General features: G+C 49.5%; 1 protein-coding gene across 5 annotated transcripts in view; it reads left to right on the forward strand.

The window, feature by feature from the left end:
- MECOM (MDS1 and EVI1 complex locus) overlaps nt 1-16,533 on the forward strand; it is a 326,912-nt gene that overhangs the window by 270,583 nt on the left and 39,796 nt on the right. For 4 of the 5 annotated variants that reach the window (XM_063408312.1, XM_063408310.1, XM_063408309.1 and 1 more), the window contains one exon: nt 8,358-8,492. In XM_063408312.1, the coding sequence (XP_063264382.1) occupies nt 8,358-8,492 (135 nt within the window). Of the gene's footprint in view, nt 1-6,594; nt 6,810-8,357; nt 8,493-16,533 lie in introns of those variants that run through there. The other variant, XM_063408313.1, reaches the window with a different exon arrangement.

Consider the following 16,533-nt stretch of genomic DNA (forward strand, 5'->3'; position numbering starts at 1 on the left):
GGAAACTGTAGCATTGGTGCTTTCAGGCAGGTTTTCTTCCCTGCTGTAGAGCTGGTTGTGTTGGCTGTGTGCACGTGTGTTTCTGTGTGTAGGGTGTGTATCCACTTCTTCTGAACCTCCCCTAGAACCATCCACACATGTGACACTTAAAATAGCAAATGCAAACCTGAAAATTTTAACATGAGTGTTTGACTTTTTATTGGGTGATAAATTGCTTCTTACTCTTATAAAGTCCACAGGTGTTTATGCCCACTCTCGCACGCCTAGTTAAAACTTTGGCTACAACAGGAATGCTTTGAAAATAGCCAGTCACTCCTAAAATTGATTATTAAAATAGAATTACCTGTTATGTATCACATTAATTCTTGTTTTCTAAAGTTCTGTTGTTTAACCCCTTCAGTCTCCTTTGGCCTGGCATTTTCCCTGCTTCTACATTTTCTTCTTCATCCTTTTGGCTTGTAAATTCTGCTTTCAGATCGTGAATAGTGCTTAAACCCAAATGGTTCCCCAGGACTTGCTCCCACACAAACTCCTTGCGTGGCTCTTCAGGTGCCATGAGGGCTCTGGGACTGGAAGGAGTCTTCCAAAGGAGGCTCTCAAATTATTTGTTGAATGAGGCGGCTTGAAAACTAAAAAATTGGAAGAAATGGAGGGATAATTAAACCTTGTTGAATTCTTATGCACATAAAAAGGAAGTCTGCAAAATCCTTATATGGTGCTTCCTACCTCCTGGGTATGATGCCTTCTCAAGGAGCATTTCTTAGAGATCTTCCACTTTTAGGGCAGCTTCTGCTAAAAGTTTTGTTTTTAGGCAGAGAAGCAGCAGCTCCTTTGGGTGGGAGCTCTGGCCACCCCATGTGGACCCTCGGCTTCATGGGCCCCACTGCTCCATGTCCAGATGAGCATATCAGCTAGAAGCAGGAGTGGGTACAAACCTGAGGGATTTATTCAGTTGTATTTCAACAAGGATGAATAAGAGAGTGATAAAAAAAACCCAGACAGGTGCTTTTTTTGGCCATGTTGGTAGGACTTGGAGGGCTTCGCTCAAGGTCTTTTACTCTCTGTGTGGTTAAGAAAAAAAAAGAGCCCTCCAGGCTGCCCAGCACACAGGGAAATGCAGAACAAGGGCATTGCCAATGGAATTTCCCAGATTCTCCAGGATTTTGGCTTCCTTTCAAAACATGAGGAAGGTGAAGCACAGGAAAACACAGCTTCTGAGTGGATGGGAGGCCAACACCCACATCAGTCAGCCTTGCCTTGCCTTGCCCTGGCTCTCGTAGGTGCTAAGACAAGCTGGCTAATGTGCATTTCTCCCCAGACTTTTACTGTAGCCAGACTCGTGCCAGACTCATCCAGCAGGGTCTGTCTCACCCTGTGGGTGCAGTAACCTCAAGTGTGAAAATGGCCCTGACTGGATTTGAGGGCTTCCAGACTCTTCTGTAATGGAAGTAATGAACACTCCAAAGAAAAACAGCAACAGTCCTCAGCAGGCAGCGCCACAGCATGAGCCTTGGCAGGGAGAGATGGGGAAAGGTTTGGAAGAGGAAAACGTTGCAAGGAGTGTGCTCACAGCAGGGGTGTGGACCAGCAGAATAGAATCCCTCAGCATCAAATTTGGGGTGTACTGTGAGGGCTGTGGTTTGTTTGCAGTATGGCAAACATCTTGTCCTGCCACAAGGAAGGCTGTCTGCAGGACTTCCTCCCCAAGACAGGAGTAAAATCACCCAGGCAGCCAGATACCAGCCACTGACACATTTTTACATCCTCCTGATTGATGAAGTAGGTAAATCTGCTGCAATTTCTCTTCTGTTTTGCAGTAACACCCAATATCCCAAAAGGTTCGGGCTCAAAACCCAGTGGCGTGGCTCGGTGTCTGCCAGAAAACTCCTCCCCACCAGGCAGCCCCTGCTTGGGAAGTGTGGTTAGCACCAGCTGTGATGGCACAGCACCCACCCTCACCCTTGGAATGAGATGGAGACGCTGGCACACTCGGGCACAGGGCACTGGTGTGCTGGGACCACTCACACCAGGGTGAGAATACAGGGGTGGGCTGTCAAGCTCAGGCTGGGATATGAAGGAACATCCTATTTTAGAGCCCACATTTTAATGGAAGAGGAGAAGTAGAGCCTGTCTGCTCAGTATTTGGGTAGCTGGCTTCTGCCAGTGGCAGCTGTGTGTTGTTACAGACCGTAAGAGGGGGTGCAGCAGCGCTTGTGGGAGCACAGGGAGGCTTCACCCAACACTTCCAGGGACTGTCCCGTGTCCCTGCCGTGTGTCCCACCCTGCACTCCCGGCACACTGTGCCGTGACTGCTCAGCCATCGGGAGAGCAGAGCAGCACTCCGTGCCCGGCTGGGGCTGCGTGTGCTCCGCCGCTCCCGAGCACGGCCCTGTCCCCACAGGCATCGCAGAGCTCCTTCAACTTTTTATTGCCTGCACATGCACCGTTGTAACTTTTTTGCGAGGATACGGGGCCGTTTATTTATTTTCCCCGAAGGCAGTAGGTACTTTCGGGGGAGGGAGGGGATGTGTGTTTTTCTGCACAACCCTCGTTTCACGCTGGTAAATGTCCCCCTATGGCAGGAGGGGAGGGCAGCTGTGGGGGTCCCTGACTCAGCCGGAGGTTCCTGCCAAAAGGGGACCCCCTCCACTGGCGGGGCGAGCCCCAGGGGGCTCTGGAGCCCTGCACTGCCCTGGGGAAGGGGGTGCAGGGCACAGCACTGATCCCCCTGCATCCCACAGCCCGGCTGGGGGGAGGAAACCCACCCTCCAGCAGTGCCGGCAAAGCCAGTCTGACCCGAGCAAATGAAAATAATCAAAAGTAATTAGAAGCGTGCTGGACTGCTCCTCAGAGATCTGTGCGAGAGAATAAACATGCCGGAGCCCTCCGAGCCACTGCAAAGGCCCATGTCTGAGCTGTTAGGTGCCCTGACCTTGTCCACATAAAGACGTGATTTATGAAGTGCAGGGCACAGCAGCAGGGCTTCTGTCTTCTCCAGGAGAACCAAATTACTGAGGTGGAGATTAACATGCTTTCAGTTGGGCCCATTTCCAGACCAAGGGAAATTTCTTATTTACATTTTTTTACCTTTAATTTTCTCCTCCTCTCCCTTACTTGAAAACCACCTTTTGGCTGGGAGGGACGAGCCAGGCGGTGTGCGAGGGCAGGAGGAGCAGGAGGGGCAGCAGGGACAGGGCACCGATGTGGGGGGCACTGTGATGCCCACCCCACTCCCTCGTCAAGGGCTGGAAATGATCTGACTCTTCCCCCTGAAATCAGCAGCAAGACTTGTGTTTTCACCTGTTTTTATCGTTTTTTTTTTTTCAAGTTGATATCCACAGCACCGAGTGGGAATAATTGACATGCAGAAACTGTGTTGCCTTTCGTTCTTGTTGTTTTCCAGGGCTGTCCTGGAGCCTTTGGATATGTCAAAAAGCCATTGTTTTCTGCGTGTTTGTTTCACTTTGCTTTTCTTCTCTGTCTCCACGTTAATGCACTCACCCAGTGTTCCAAACACTCATCACAGTGTTAGCCAGGATGCTCAGTGTTGTGTTTAGTCACCCTGAGATATATAACATTAAACCCCTGTCAAAAAGGTGGTTGTGAAGTGGCTTGTCTACAAACGAAAGGGTAATATCAAGACTAATACGAACATTTACGGTATGTAAAAAAACACCAGTGACTTGTCTGATTTTCCCCCGTTGTCCTCGGCAGCGTTTGGCCCCAGGAAGCCCATTAAACGTGGACAGTGCCGTTATTTCATCTGGCTGTGGCCGAGCTGCTTTGCTTTGCTTTAATGATGTGCTGGAATGCACGATGCCCATAGGGTCTCCATTAGAAGAACTTTTACTTCTGGGACGACCATGAAGTTAAAGGCTTAAAAGAGGCATCAGTTTACAGCCTGGTGGGAATTACTAGCAGACTGGAGTACTAACTCTTGACTGCTCCACTAATAGAGCGACTTGTTTTAAATAAACAATTGCCAACGGGACCCTGTGGAAATGTTTGGGCCTCTTGAAGCGCCCACAGAACCGTCCGAGGGGAGAGGGGGAAAGGCGGCAAGAGACGCTTGAAAGATTTTCTCTCGAAAGAAGAAATGCATGCATGTTTGTTGATGTGCGTATCCACATCCCCGGGTCGGGATGTCGGAGGTCCCGACCGGCGGCGGGGCCAGGCTTGACCCCCCTCCCAGCCGCGAACCCCTCCGCCTCGGGGGCATGAGCCTTCCTCCCCCTCCTCTTCTTCCTCCTCCTCCTCCTCTGGCCGCGCTGGGTTACAACCAGCTGGGAGGGCTGCACGAAGGGGAATCATTTTTTTAAAAAAGGGGGTTTTCCCCCAAAAAAGAGGAGCGGCGGCGCTGAGGGCGAGTCCGGCGGTGTCCCGGCGGCGAGCACCACCCAGCGGCGGCGGGCGGCGGCCCGGCCCCGGTGCGGGCCGGCCCGGGCCGCGCTCCGCCGGTACCGGAGCCGCTTTTGTTTATCCACCGGCGCTTCCTCCCTTTGTGGCACGGCCGGGGGGGAGGGAAGGGGGGCCCCGGGCTCCCCATCGGGGGCTCTGATCAGGCCGATGGGCTCGAGCAATCAGTTTCCCAGATTACTTGTATTTAATACACAATGCATCATAAAGCAAATCCCTCATCCTGACAGGGAGAAAATAGAACAGCTCATAGCGCGAGCCGGGCCAATTTATGGCTAAATTAAAAAAAAAAAAAAAAAAAAGGAAAAAAGAAAGAAAAAAAAAAAAAAAGAAAGAGAGAAGGAGGGAAAAAATAAGAAGGAAAAGATTCTCCAACAATGGGGAGCGGAGGGAGGGCAGGAACCCACGGCCCCGCACACCGGGCGGGCGCCGGTTCCCAGGCCCAGGCGCTCTGGGAATCTCCCACCGGGTTTTTTGAGGTTATTGACAAAGGATTTTTTTTTTCTTTCTCTCTCGCTTTTTTTTTTTCTTTCCTGTCCTACCTACCACCATTGCTTGCCGATTTTTTTTCTTTTCCCCCGTCTCTCTCCCCTCGGACAATAGCCATTATCTGAGCTAACAGGTCAATGTCACAGATAACGGGCCGCTGAGACGAATCCATCAGCATCTCCTGTCACTCGGCTTCTCGCCCTCCCCCCGGCTCTCCTTCCGCGGCCCCTCTTGGCCCCCCAGGGAAGAAAAAAAAAATCACTTTTAGTTTGAAAAATATATCTGCACTTAAAAAAAAAAAAAAAAAAAAAAAAAAAAAAAAGTGGGTGGCACTTCTGGATGGTGCAATAAAACATACAGCTCAGCCCTCTCATTTTTCTTTTTCCCCTGCCCTCTTCCCAAAGCACATAGACAAGGATCTCGCCGTAGTGAGCCCGGGCTGCTCCGAACTTTGCTCACGTTTGTGGCGCGGTCGGATCTCGGTTCCGCCGGGCCGGGGCGGCCGCGCTGCCCCGCGGGACGGAGCGGGCCCGGCCCCGCCGCCCCCGCGGGCAGGTACAGCCCGGCCTCCCGCCGCCCCACTCACGGGATTCGTTACCAAAGAAATAAAGGGGGGAGAAAAACCCAACAAACCAAAAAAAATCGTTTAGGAAGAGGCTGTGAGCGGGCCGGTGGTTCCGCGGCACCAAACGAGGTCGTGGCGAAATTGGCCGGGGGGGAAAAGAAAAAAAAAAAAAAGAAGTTGCATTTCATTAAAAATCGTTATTAATAAGCAGAGTGACGCGATGACGGGAACAACACGGGTAACGCGCCGGGCGTGCCCGCTCCCGGAGCGCCGGCAGCAGCCGTCGGGGCGAGCGCGGCGCGGCTCCCGCTCGCCGCAGCCGCCGCTGCGGGGCGGCCGCGACGGCGCTCCGGGCACCGCGGCCAGCGGCGGCGGAGAATAAATAGAGGCGAGCGGCGAGGGCCCGAGGCACAGCGCACCGCCGGCCCCGGGCGGGGGATGTGTCCGGGGGGGGCCGGCGGGGGCTGCCCCCGCGGGCTGCCGGTGAGCCCCCGCGGCGGGGCCGCTCCTCCGCGACCTGGCGGTGACCCCCGGCCGCGGGGCCGCTGTCGCTTTAAGCGCGCCGGGAGCGCCGCCGCCCCGGACGGGGGGGCCGGGGAGGACGGGGGGAAAGGCGGCCGGAGCGGCCGGGGCTGCCCCGCTTTAAAGAGACAGTGCCCGAAAGGGGAGCGGCGGGAGGGCACGGCCCGACGGGGTGGGCGGGGAGGGGGGGCGGAGAGGGCCGCGCCGGGCCGGGCCGGGCCGGGCGCTGCCCGGGGGTGCGGCGGGGAAGCAGCGCCGCGGGCAGGCTGCGGGCGTGGGGAGGGGGAGAGCCGCCCGTCCGTCCGCCCTCCCACGCGCACTCACTTTTCTCCCATCCCCGGCGGAGAAGTGAAAGAAGTTTGTTTTGTTGAGCGGTGCGCGGTGGGGTTTGTTGTTGTTGTTTTTCTTTTTTTTTTTTTTCCTCCCTTCCTTTCCCTGAAGAAGCTCGTGTAGGTTTGGGGTGTTTGGTTTTTTGTTTTTTTTTCCCTTCCTCCCCCTTCCACGATAACTTTTTTCGCACACACCGCCCCAAAGCCAGCCGATAAGACCAGGAGGGGCCGAAAGGGGATGGTGATGGCGAGCTGGCAGGAGCCCACCGAGCCCCGCCGCCGCTGAGCCCTCCGGGGCCGGCAGCCCCCGCCCGGGCCCCGCCGCCCCCCGCACATGGTGGAGCGCCCCGCACCACCCCCGCCGCTCCCCGGACCCCGACGGCTGCGGCCTCCGCCCGCGTTTAATACCGAGATGTTGCTTCCAGCCGCCTGAAGGATATTTGTCCCTCTTCCCCCTCCCTGCCCCCGTGGGCTCCCGGCGACACAAGGTAAGAGCGGCGAGCGCGGCGGCGGCGCTGCCACGGCCCCGCGGGACGCGGCCGCTTTGCCCCGTGGGTGCCGCCGGCCCCGGGGCAGACCCCAGACTGCAGGGAGTGCGGGGTGAGCCCCCCTTCCCTCCTCGGGGGTTTCTCTGAAAGGGAAAATTAGACGTCCCCTTCCCACGAGCAGCCGGAGGTGCGGGCGGCGGGGCAGCGTGCGCGCCCGCGGGGACCGAGCCCGCCCGGCGCGGCCGCGGGGCTCTGCGGGCTCCGGGGGCCTCCGCGCCGGGCTTGGGCTTTTCCACCTTCTCTTTCGGAGGTGCGGGCAGAGCCGGGTGCGGCGGGGCGATGCTCGGCAGCCCCGCGGGCTGCGCTCACCCTCCGCACCCCCGCAGCCCACGGGCGGGCCCGGTGCCGGCCCCGGGGGCGCGGGGGTGACCGGGGCAGCCCCCGCGGGGACAGCGCGTCCCGCGGGGCGTTCAGCGACCCCCGAGGGGCCGGGCGGGGACTCCCGTGGGGTCCCGGGGACTCCCGTGGGCTCCCGTGGGCTCCCGGGGACCGGGCAGCGGCAGCGCCGGCTCCGGCCGCGGCTCCGGCCGCTCCCGGCGGGGCACAGCCTCCCTCGCCCTTCGCTTTTCGTTTGGGGCGTTTCAGGCTCTTTCCTTTATTTTGCTGCAAAAATGGGGCGGCTGCTGCCCGTGCCAAGGCGAAGAAGTTACAATTTAGCAGTCGCAGGGAGGCTGTGGGAAGTTTGGGATAGGCCGATGGTGAGGCTTGCAAATAATGATATTCAGTCGGCTGTAATGATTAGTAATTTGTCATAATATTAGAATAGAACATCGTCTTTAGCTTGTCCACGAGCAGTCTCATTATATTTGTTTATTGTCTGCATAATTGGAACCATTTATTGGTGTGTATTGAATACTGCCATGGTTTGCATGAATGTTTACATTGTTTTTCATTTATTCTCTTTATTTTGACATAAGTAGTTCTGTTATTTGCTTCGATTAAGGGGAGGGATTTAAGTGATGCACAGGACTGTTTGGGAAGTGTAATATTAAAACAAGATAAATAACTCTGCCTACCAGATAAAGTTTGCTTCAGAGCTACAAATATGAAAATTCTAAATGAGTGTTACAATCAACGTAAATCCTGAAACAAAACAGAAACCTTAAATGAAACCAACGCCATCTATTTTAATATTTTTTGTTATATTCCTGTCAGAGTCCTATTTAATTAAAAGAATAATTTCAGACATAGTCATTGATGAATGCTTAGAAAATCAGGTGCCTCTTAACGTAGTGTTTCATTGCAATAATTAAACAACATTTCGATTGCATGTAAATATTTATCAAGACATTTTTCAGAACATTTATTGTCGTTTTATTATTATGTATGTATTTTGACAGTTCTTGAAAAAATCTCAGCGAGGAAACATATTTCTGATTAAACGCACAATTATTATTATTATCCGCTTGATTATCTGAAAACCGTGATTTATCTTTTGATTAGAATAATCAACCAAAAATATTTACTCTTTCATATTCTTCTTTTTAGATCTTGGATGAGTTTTGCAATGTGAAGTTCTGCATAGATGCCAGTCAACCAGATGTAGGAAATTGGCTCAAATATATCAAGTTTGCTGGATGCTACAATCAGCACAACCTTGTTGCGTGTCAAATAAGTGATCAGGTACGTGGTGTTCACTTTCTGGACTTACTTTTTTAAGGAACTTTCAGGTGTCAATGGAAAAAAAAATAACTGCAATTCACAACAGCTTTTGGCCTATTGGCTGTTATGGCAAAAGATAAGGTACAGATTGAAATGCAGAATGGAATAATTTTAATTATGGGCAGTAGAAAATATGAATTTTCTATTTTTCATATTGTTGTTCAATTCATAAATGATTTTTTTTTGGTCTTATGTCTGATAAAATTCAGGATACAAAGCCATTATGTGCTGTTTTTGAATTAGGAGCATTTTCTGGCTGCTGTTGCAGTCCACTTGGATTGCTGTGATAAATCGTTGAGTTGGTCGGAAGCTGTAACATGAATTTAATGGAAAGAGTGAAGGACACAAAAGTGCAAATGTTTCCAGTGTACTTGCATGTGTAGGGCTTTGGATTTGAATGCACACGTGCATGGATATTATTGTGCCTTCCATACACTTCCATACACTTTTTGGAACTCCCAGTGCTGGTGTGCTGAAACAGGGTCTTCGGTGGTTTTCTTTTTCTTTTCATCCAATCTTTGTTGGGCTGAAACATTATTTATCCTTGTGTGTTGGAAAAAAGGCTGGGATAGGCAGAGGCAGAATGCAGTAAAGCATTTTGTTTTCAATTATGCTGATGAGTTATTAGGTGTTTCCTAAATCAGGGATTGCTTTTGTCTGCGGATAACACAGGCCATTATGAAATATTTTAATGGGCGAAGTTAGGCTGAGGAAGCTTTGCTGCTTTAAAGTAAAATATCTAAAACAGAAAAGCAACAACTGATTGAGAATTCTTGTTTCCAATTTAGACTTTGCTACCTGCAACGTATTATTTGATTCATTTAATCAGTGTTTCATTTTTCACCACCTAATTAACTGCATCAGGTGAATGTTAAAGATTATCTTTCGCTGATTTAATTGCCTTGACAGTATTGAAAGAAGAATCACAACCAGACACAAAGCTTCAATTAGAAATCATTCTTTCTAATCAAATTCTTTACGTGTAGGAAATGAATGTGAGGGAGCCTGCTATTTCCAGCCCAGTGCTACGTATTTCACTCATGAGAGAGGGCTGATTAAAACTGGGTTAAATAACTTTCTCAGAAACTAGGAGAGAAGATCTTTTTCATTTCCAACTTCTACAGTTCAGCCCTGAGCATGTGTAGCATAGACCGAGCCAGAGGACCGAGAGATAATTTCTTTTTTATACAGCAGCTGGTTTAACTAAAGAAACCATAAAGGTTATTAGTAAAAGCAAGTTATGTTTTTCCAAGCTGAAATATGCTTTGTGCTGAAAAACGATAAATTCTCTCCACGCAGAGCATTTGTGGAACAGTGATAGGAAAGGGAAACTATGCAGATTAATTGAAACAGCAAATTCAAGTATTTTACATTGAGCAGGAGCTGAGGTAGGTAGGAAGGATCAGAAGTGAAATCACGTGTGTTGGTCAGACCAGCTCACTGTCCTTGGGTCCTGGGGATCTGGAAGTGCAGGCGAGGCTGAGCCATCAGCATCTCCCCCTGAGCTGAAGGCACACACACACCAACGCTTTGACGTTTTTGGAAGGAAAGTTATGGCGCTTTTAACTCTCTCTTTTTTCAGTGTTTACATTTCTGACATTTGGTAATGGTGGCTGTACTGCTGCCAATAGTTCCCTTCATTCACTGGAGACTTGTTATTTATTTTGCACAGTATCGTGCTGTTCATAATTCCGTATTTTTATAGCGTTTTGTTGCTGAGATTTGCAAATTAAGATTTGGTTGTCTTTCAAGTAGCATGTTGTGATCTGGGTGCTGTCAGCAGGAGATTGTTGTTCATTTGGCCCTCTGGAAGCGCTGCACATTTACCCACAAAATCGTCCGCGTACTCCAACGTTTTATGACCAGAGCCTAAAAACTTAATGCTAAAAATGTGCTCTCGAATCTTAAAGCAAGAAAGTCTTTCTAACAGCTCCTCCTTCTGCTTTCTTCTGGCACAAGCTCACCAGAGGTAATATAAAATATAATGGGAAGGCAAACTGGGAAATGGACGTTACATGGCCAAACGTGTGCGTGTACAAGGAGTGACAAATGCAAGTCAGGGCTGAGTGTGCACATGTAGAGCTGCCTGGGGTCACTCAGCCTCGGTAGCTCCTGGAAAAAAAAGGGGTGGAAAAAAAGCAAAAGAAGGGAATAAAAAGAGAAAATAAAAATAAGGTGAAGCTGAAGATGTGTGTCAGTGGTTGTAGCGAGAGCTGGAGGGCAGAGACGATGCAGCCCAGCTGGTACAGGAGAGCCCAGCTCAGCTGGAGCCGCAGCCAGTGCAGGGTGCAGGTTTGGGGGGGACACCCCGGTTCTTCCTGCCTCCCCCAGGGACACAGAGCCCCTCAGCAGCACGGGGAGCATACCCAGTATGGAGACGGCGCTCGCTCCCGAGCCACTCGATCAGCAGTAATTGTTCACCTCTAATTGCTTCAACTCATCTGTAAAATTCACAAGCAAACATTGGGCTGTACCTGAGAAGGTAAAAGATCCTGCCAGCGCTCCCAGCCTCATGCTGCCCACAAGTTTATACTACTAAATTCAAGCTTGACTGACAGACAGGTATGGTTCCCAGACTGCTGGAGGCAGGATTGAGATGGACTCATGGCAGTGTGTAATCTGGTCACTCTGCTGTGTTCTACCTGCTGTATTTAACAAAAAGAGGGAAAGAAAAACATTTTTTGTCATTTTCTCTCTTAGAGTTTTTTCAGAGACATACCACCCCACCCCCTGACTCACAGCTGAGGTTAGGTTTCATCACTTAGGATCAACTTTACAAAAGGCCTGGGCTCTTTCTTATGACTGTATAAATGAGCTTTGCTGAGATGAACAGCTCGATAATGGTGAGATGCAGTCAAAACATGCACGCTGGATGCAACTCATGTTTCATTTGATTGCAGCTGGAGTAGGGCTTTTAAAAGCTGTATTTTTTTACTTTTTTTTTTTTTTTTTTTAATTTCAAATGAGGTCGATCTAGGATTTCTTTTTGCTGTCTTACTATTATCTCCTGTCATACCCAATCTAATCTGAACATATGTAATTTTAGGTGTATATCAATAATGAAATTCCTCAAACAGGGCACTCAGTTTTTCTCTTTTCCCCAAAGAGACTCCAGTGTGTGCAGAGCTGCAGAGAGCCTTGTCACTGTTCTTGCCCTGGAATGTGTTTTTTCAGCTCAGAGGCAGTTTAGGATTCTAGAGCAGTTTCTGTTAACTTGGATGACTCCTCTCTGTTATCGTTAAATATCTATTAGTTCAACTTTTTAATGATTTCGGAATGACTGGCTCTATTAGGCTTTCTGGCAGTGCTGTCAGCCCAGAAAAAGCATTATTTTTAAAGGTTTATGTTAATGAAAGTGAGGTTGCAAATCAAGCAGTGGCATGGCAGGGGCTGTCGCACATTCCAGGCTGAGATCATGGTCACCTTCAAACTACAAATTTTTTTAAAAAAAACTTTTTTATTTTTAGAAAGATGGTTGATAGCCGTTGAAGTTTAAACCCCTGAATATTGTTTTTATCTTGCTTGTTGCTTGCAGAGCTCTGACAGTGATACAGACACATAGTGCTGTGAAACTGCCCTGAGCTTCCACATCTCTCCCCCCAAGCAGCTCCTGAAGAGTCCCCTTGGTTTATCCATGGAAAACTCAGAGTGACTCAAGATCACTTTACTGAGGTTTTAGATTGCTGTGCATGCTGAAATAGGTTTTTGGTGGGGTTTTGTGTGTTTTGTTTCCTTGCCTTATACTCAAGTACGTGCCGCTGCACAGGGAGCAAAACCAGTAGTATCACACTCTTAACAACGTGCCTGATGTCAGTGATATAAACTTACAGGAGTGAACCTACTGCTGTAGGTTCTACCAGCTCTGATCCCACCTTTCACGTTTTACAAACTTTTTTAATCTGCAGGCACAGCTTCATGTTTCAGGTTTTATGGCTGCGGCCCCCCGTCCGTGGCAAGCAGGGGCTCCTTGCACAGCCACCTGCAAAAGTTGTGTATTTAAGGAATAGTTTTGAGGCTTTGTTGTCAGAGAGTGAAATTAAGGTTTTGGCTGTTGTGGGTCAATAGGGCAGCACACGCTGAGCTCACACGGGGCCCTATTCTGCCATGATTCTTCCTATGAGTTGTTGGTTATTTATCAAATAAAGCTTAATCCAGCTCCCACTGAAAATCTGTTTCTTCTAGTGGAACAGGGATGTTTTAGCTTGGGGCTGGTGGAACGAGGAGCTGCTCAGTGGTGATTTTCCACTCAGCTGCAATTAGAGCTGAGGCTGTGGGTGAAATTCCTGCCTGGGCTTTATGACTGCCTGTGTTATCTGGAATTTGATGCACTGGTGGTGTTACTGCTCTCAGCACTGGACTGTCCTGATGTGACCTAAAATAAACTGTTTAGAATCAAACCTAGCAACTAGTTGTTGGCATGTTTGCAAAGTGATGAGGTTTTTCTTGATGATTCATGTTTCATAAAAGTGATAAGGGATTTTTTTGTGATGAGGGTTGTCAAATCCTACTCATCTGCTTGTTAAAGTGTAGAGAATTATGGGCAACCACAGAGCCAGGACAAGACTGCACCTTGCTTGATATTGGTGTGGTTCATTAATGGAGGTTTGTGGGTGTTAGAGGACAATTGATAGGTTACATCAGCTCAGGAGAACAGGTGGGTGACAGAATTTGGTGTCTGGTGTCAGTGGTTAGTCAAGGAAGAGATTCTGCAGGACCAGCTTGGATGAACCAAGGCTTCCACAGAAGCTAAAATTCACTGGCAGTGGAAGAAGACCTGAGTGGTTCAGGGGCGGGAGGTGGCCTGCAGCCTGCAGAGAAGTATCCTGCATTCCCTTCTTGTTTTGGGGACCTTCTCCTTCACAAGGTGGAAAGATGGGGATTCCTGGAGCATCCTTCCTCCAGTCCTCTCTGCACAGAGCTTTTGGGGCATTTTGGAAATGAAGAAGGAAAGGGTTCACAGCCCTGGTGTTGAGGCACTGTGGTGCTCCCCTTGCCCTCTCTGCAGAGGGAAGGGGAAGGTCCTTTCTCCCCGCTGGGCTCCCACTTGTGCCCCTGCAGCCCCTTGCATGCGGGGATTTGTTGAGTTTCGCCTCTGGATTTTTGCTGAAGTTTTCTTTGGGCCCAGTACAGCTCTCAGACAGGACTCCCCTACCTTGGCCCTTGAAAAAACTCCAGTTTGTTTCAATTTATCATTTGCCTGAGTATAGCAAAAAGAACATGGCTCGGGTTTCATCACACAGCTCTCCAGCTGCACAAGTTGTTCATCAGGGGAGCTAAAATTGAAGCTGTACTATTTAGACCTTTTTCTTTCTTGTTTTTTTTCCCTTCAAACTCTTAGTTACTCTTGTTGTGAAGTTGTGTGTCTGTTTGTCCTTCTCATTTACCTGGCAGGGATAATTCCTGAATTTGATGGAGCTGCTTGGACATAACGCTCATTAGTAGTTTTGGACATTTAATTTGTTTTGCTTTTCAAGCAAGTTCCACTCTTGCTCCGAAGCAGTGTGGAGCCAGCTGGCAGCATGCACGCTGCCTCTTGGGGCACATTCCCCAAAGGAACTGGGAGATGAGGCTGGTGGTGGGTGTACCCCTGGAATGTGGTCCAGAGAGTGCTGGATGTGGGTGCTGCTGTGGCTCACCAGGAAGCAATCCACTTTTGGGGCCTTCTGTTCCATCCCAAGCAGAGTGGGTCCCATTTGCACCAGAACGGGACAGGACAGGGTCCCTGGGTTCCTCCTCATGGTGGGATCTGTGAGTTCAGCACGTGGCCTGGGGGGGTTAAAGGACAAACCGCATCGACTTGGAGCCTCATCTCTAGCCTGCCCTAAAATCTGAATTTCCCAGGCAGCTCTGGGGAAGTGCAATATTTCCCAAAGCTGTAGGCAGGAATAAAGGGGTTTGTTGGATGCACCAGGACACAGCCCCTCTTTGGGGCACAGCAAACGTGTGCACGGTGGTTCCTGCCTTCGCTCGCACTCAGTGACTGAGTTGTTGCTTTCCCCCCCAAAACCTTAACTTCAATTAACCCCTCCTGGTCCTGGGGGATGCTGATGGGAGCAGAGGGGGGTCCAGGCAGGGCAGTGTGGGGCTGGCAGGGGCAGGGGGGTGGCTGGGGTGCTTCAAAGCACGCGGGCTCAGCGGCCGAGCGTGGCCCCAGCCGAGCTCGCGGGGAGCGCGTTTCGCTATTATTTCAATTATTACAACTTCCTGAATAGGTCGAAGGTCGTTCATAATTCACGCTTCTGTCATCTTTGCACATGCCAAATGCAGTCTATTAAGCATAAATAAAATTTCAAGTGCCTGACCAGGAAAAGTAAACTGGGATTCATAACAATGAGGCCTTATTCATCCATTTAAAAGTGAATTGTGTGTGTTCCTTTTTTTTTTTTCCCCCTCCCCTTTCCCTTTATGGCTTTGCAGTTTGGGAGCTTTTATTTCTGCTCGGTAGCACAGATCTCTGACCTGCAGTGTGGGCAGGCACAGAGCACTGGTGAGCCAGGCCTCCCCCAGCTTCTCCCCACCTCGGACCCCCTGAACTTTGAAAGTGTTTCCAGACCTGAATCCGATTTTGCTCTTCTTACATAAACTGTAGTCACACACCGTTGATCCCAGGGCATGTGAAATGCGCATCTGGACTTTGCTTTTTTATTTATTTTTCCCCCCACTCCTCTGGTTGTTCCTGTCCTGTGCAGAAGCTCTTCCTATACTTGTTCCCAAGCAGACCAGTTCAGGTTAACCTGAAAAAGTTGGTTAGTGGAGCAGGCTCAGTCAGCTGGAGAAATGATAGCCAGAAAATTGAAACCTTTCGTTAATGACAGTAGAGCCAGGACAGCGCACCAGAAATCCTCAAGCTTTGCAACTGAAAAATCCACTTGTTTTATGATAGCATTTCCTAATACAAAAAGTACTGCTTGTGGTGGAGGTGCTGTTCTTGCAAAACACAGGCAGCCCAAGGGGTACCTGTGGAGCTGGCAGGGAATTTGTGAGGTTCCCCATCTGGGGGTTGCAGGACACTCCCTCCTCACCTGCCCTCAGTCTTCTGCTGCTGCTGCCTCAAAATTAGGGCAACATGATTAATTTCAACAGTTGGCTTCTCACTTTTTACCAGACAAGGTAAAATTCCAGGAGGTTTTAAGTGGGAAGAGTGAGGAAAAAAAGCTATTCACGTGAAGTAGTAAGTACTGTTCTTAAAATCAGAATAAATTTACCTGCATGATGGGTTTGGTTTAGACTTCAATATGTTTTATTTTAGATTCTCACTGCAACTCAATTTGATTTATAAATGGTTAGGGTAGGTGAATTTTTTATGTTCATACAGAAATTTTAAAATTTATTTTTAATAATAATTAAAGCTAGTACTCTAATGAAAATGCCAGAGTTGGAAATCTGTCACTCAGCCTTTGTTTTGGAGAACGTTAGGTCTGAGATGCAAAATAAAGAAACATTACTCAACTTGAAAAATGGAGTTTTCTGAAAAACTCATTTGTTTCCCTTCTGAGGGACAGAGAGGCTGGCCAGGTAGTTTCTGACAGGTAGTTGGACCATCTCTGAATTTTTAAATACCAGTGCAGACAAGACAGCTGGCTGCAGAGTGTGCTCCCTGCTCAGGGCTGTGTGCCACAGCTGCAGGAAAGATGCTGCATCTTCCTGGGCTCCCCAGCACAGCGCCTGTGAACAAGACCCTCTTTATGCCCCAGTCCACGTGTCCTCACTCTGCGATGAGAGGTGAAAAGGTCTGTCCAAACACCCTTGATGGGATGAGAAAATACTGGAGAAGGCTCTGCTGTGGTTTTTGTCCACTCCTTGGTGTGGATGCAACACCAGCCCAGGAAGAACAGCGGCGTTTACCCAACTGGGAAACAAAACCTGGGAGCAGAAGCAAGTCCTGGGCAGAGCAGAAGCTTTGGCACAGTCCCTCTGGATGGTGGAAGTCCTTCCTGGCTTTGTGGTGGTCCTACTCCTGCTCCCATGCCAACAGGGAGGTCTGCAGAAGTCTCTTCAGTCA

Source organism: Prinia subflava, chromosome 11 (assembly GCF_021018805.1).
Source record: "Prinia subflava isolate CZ2003 ecotype Zambia chromosome 11, Cam_Psub_1.2, whole genome shotgun sequence".
In the NCBI taxonomy this organism is placed as follows: domain Eukaryota; kingdom Metazoa; phylum Chordata; class Aves; order Passeriformes; family Cisticolidae; genus Prinia; species Prinia subflava.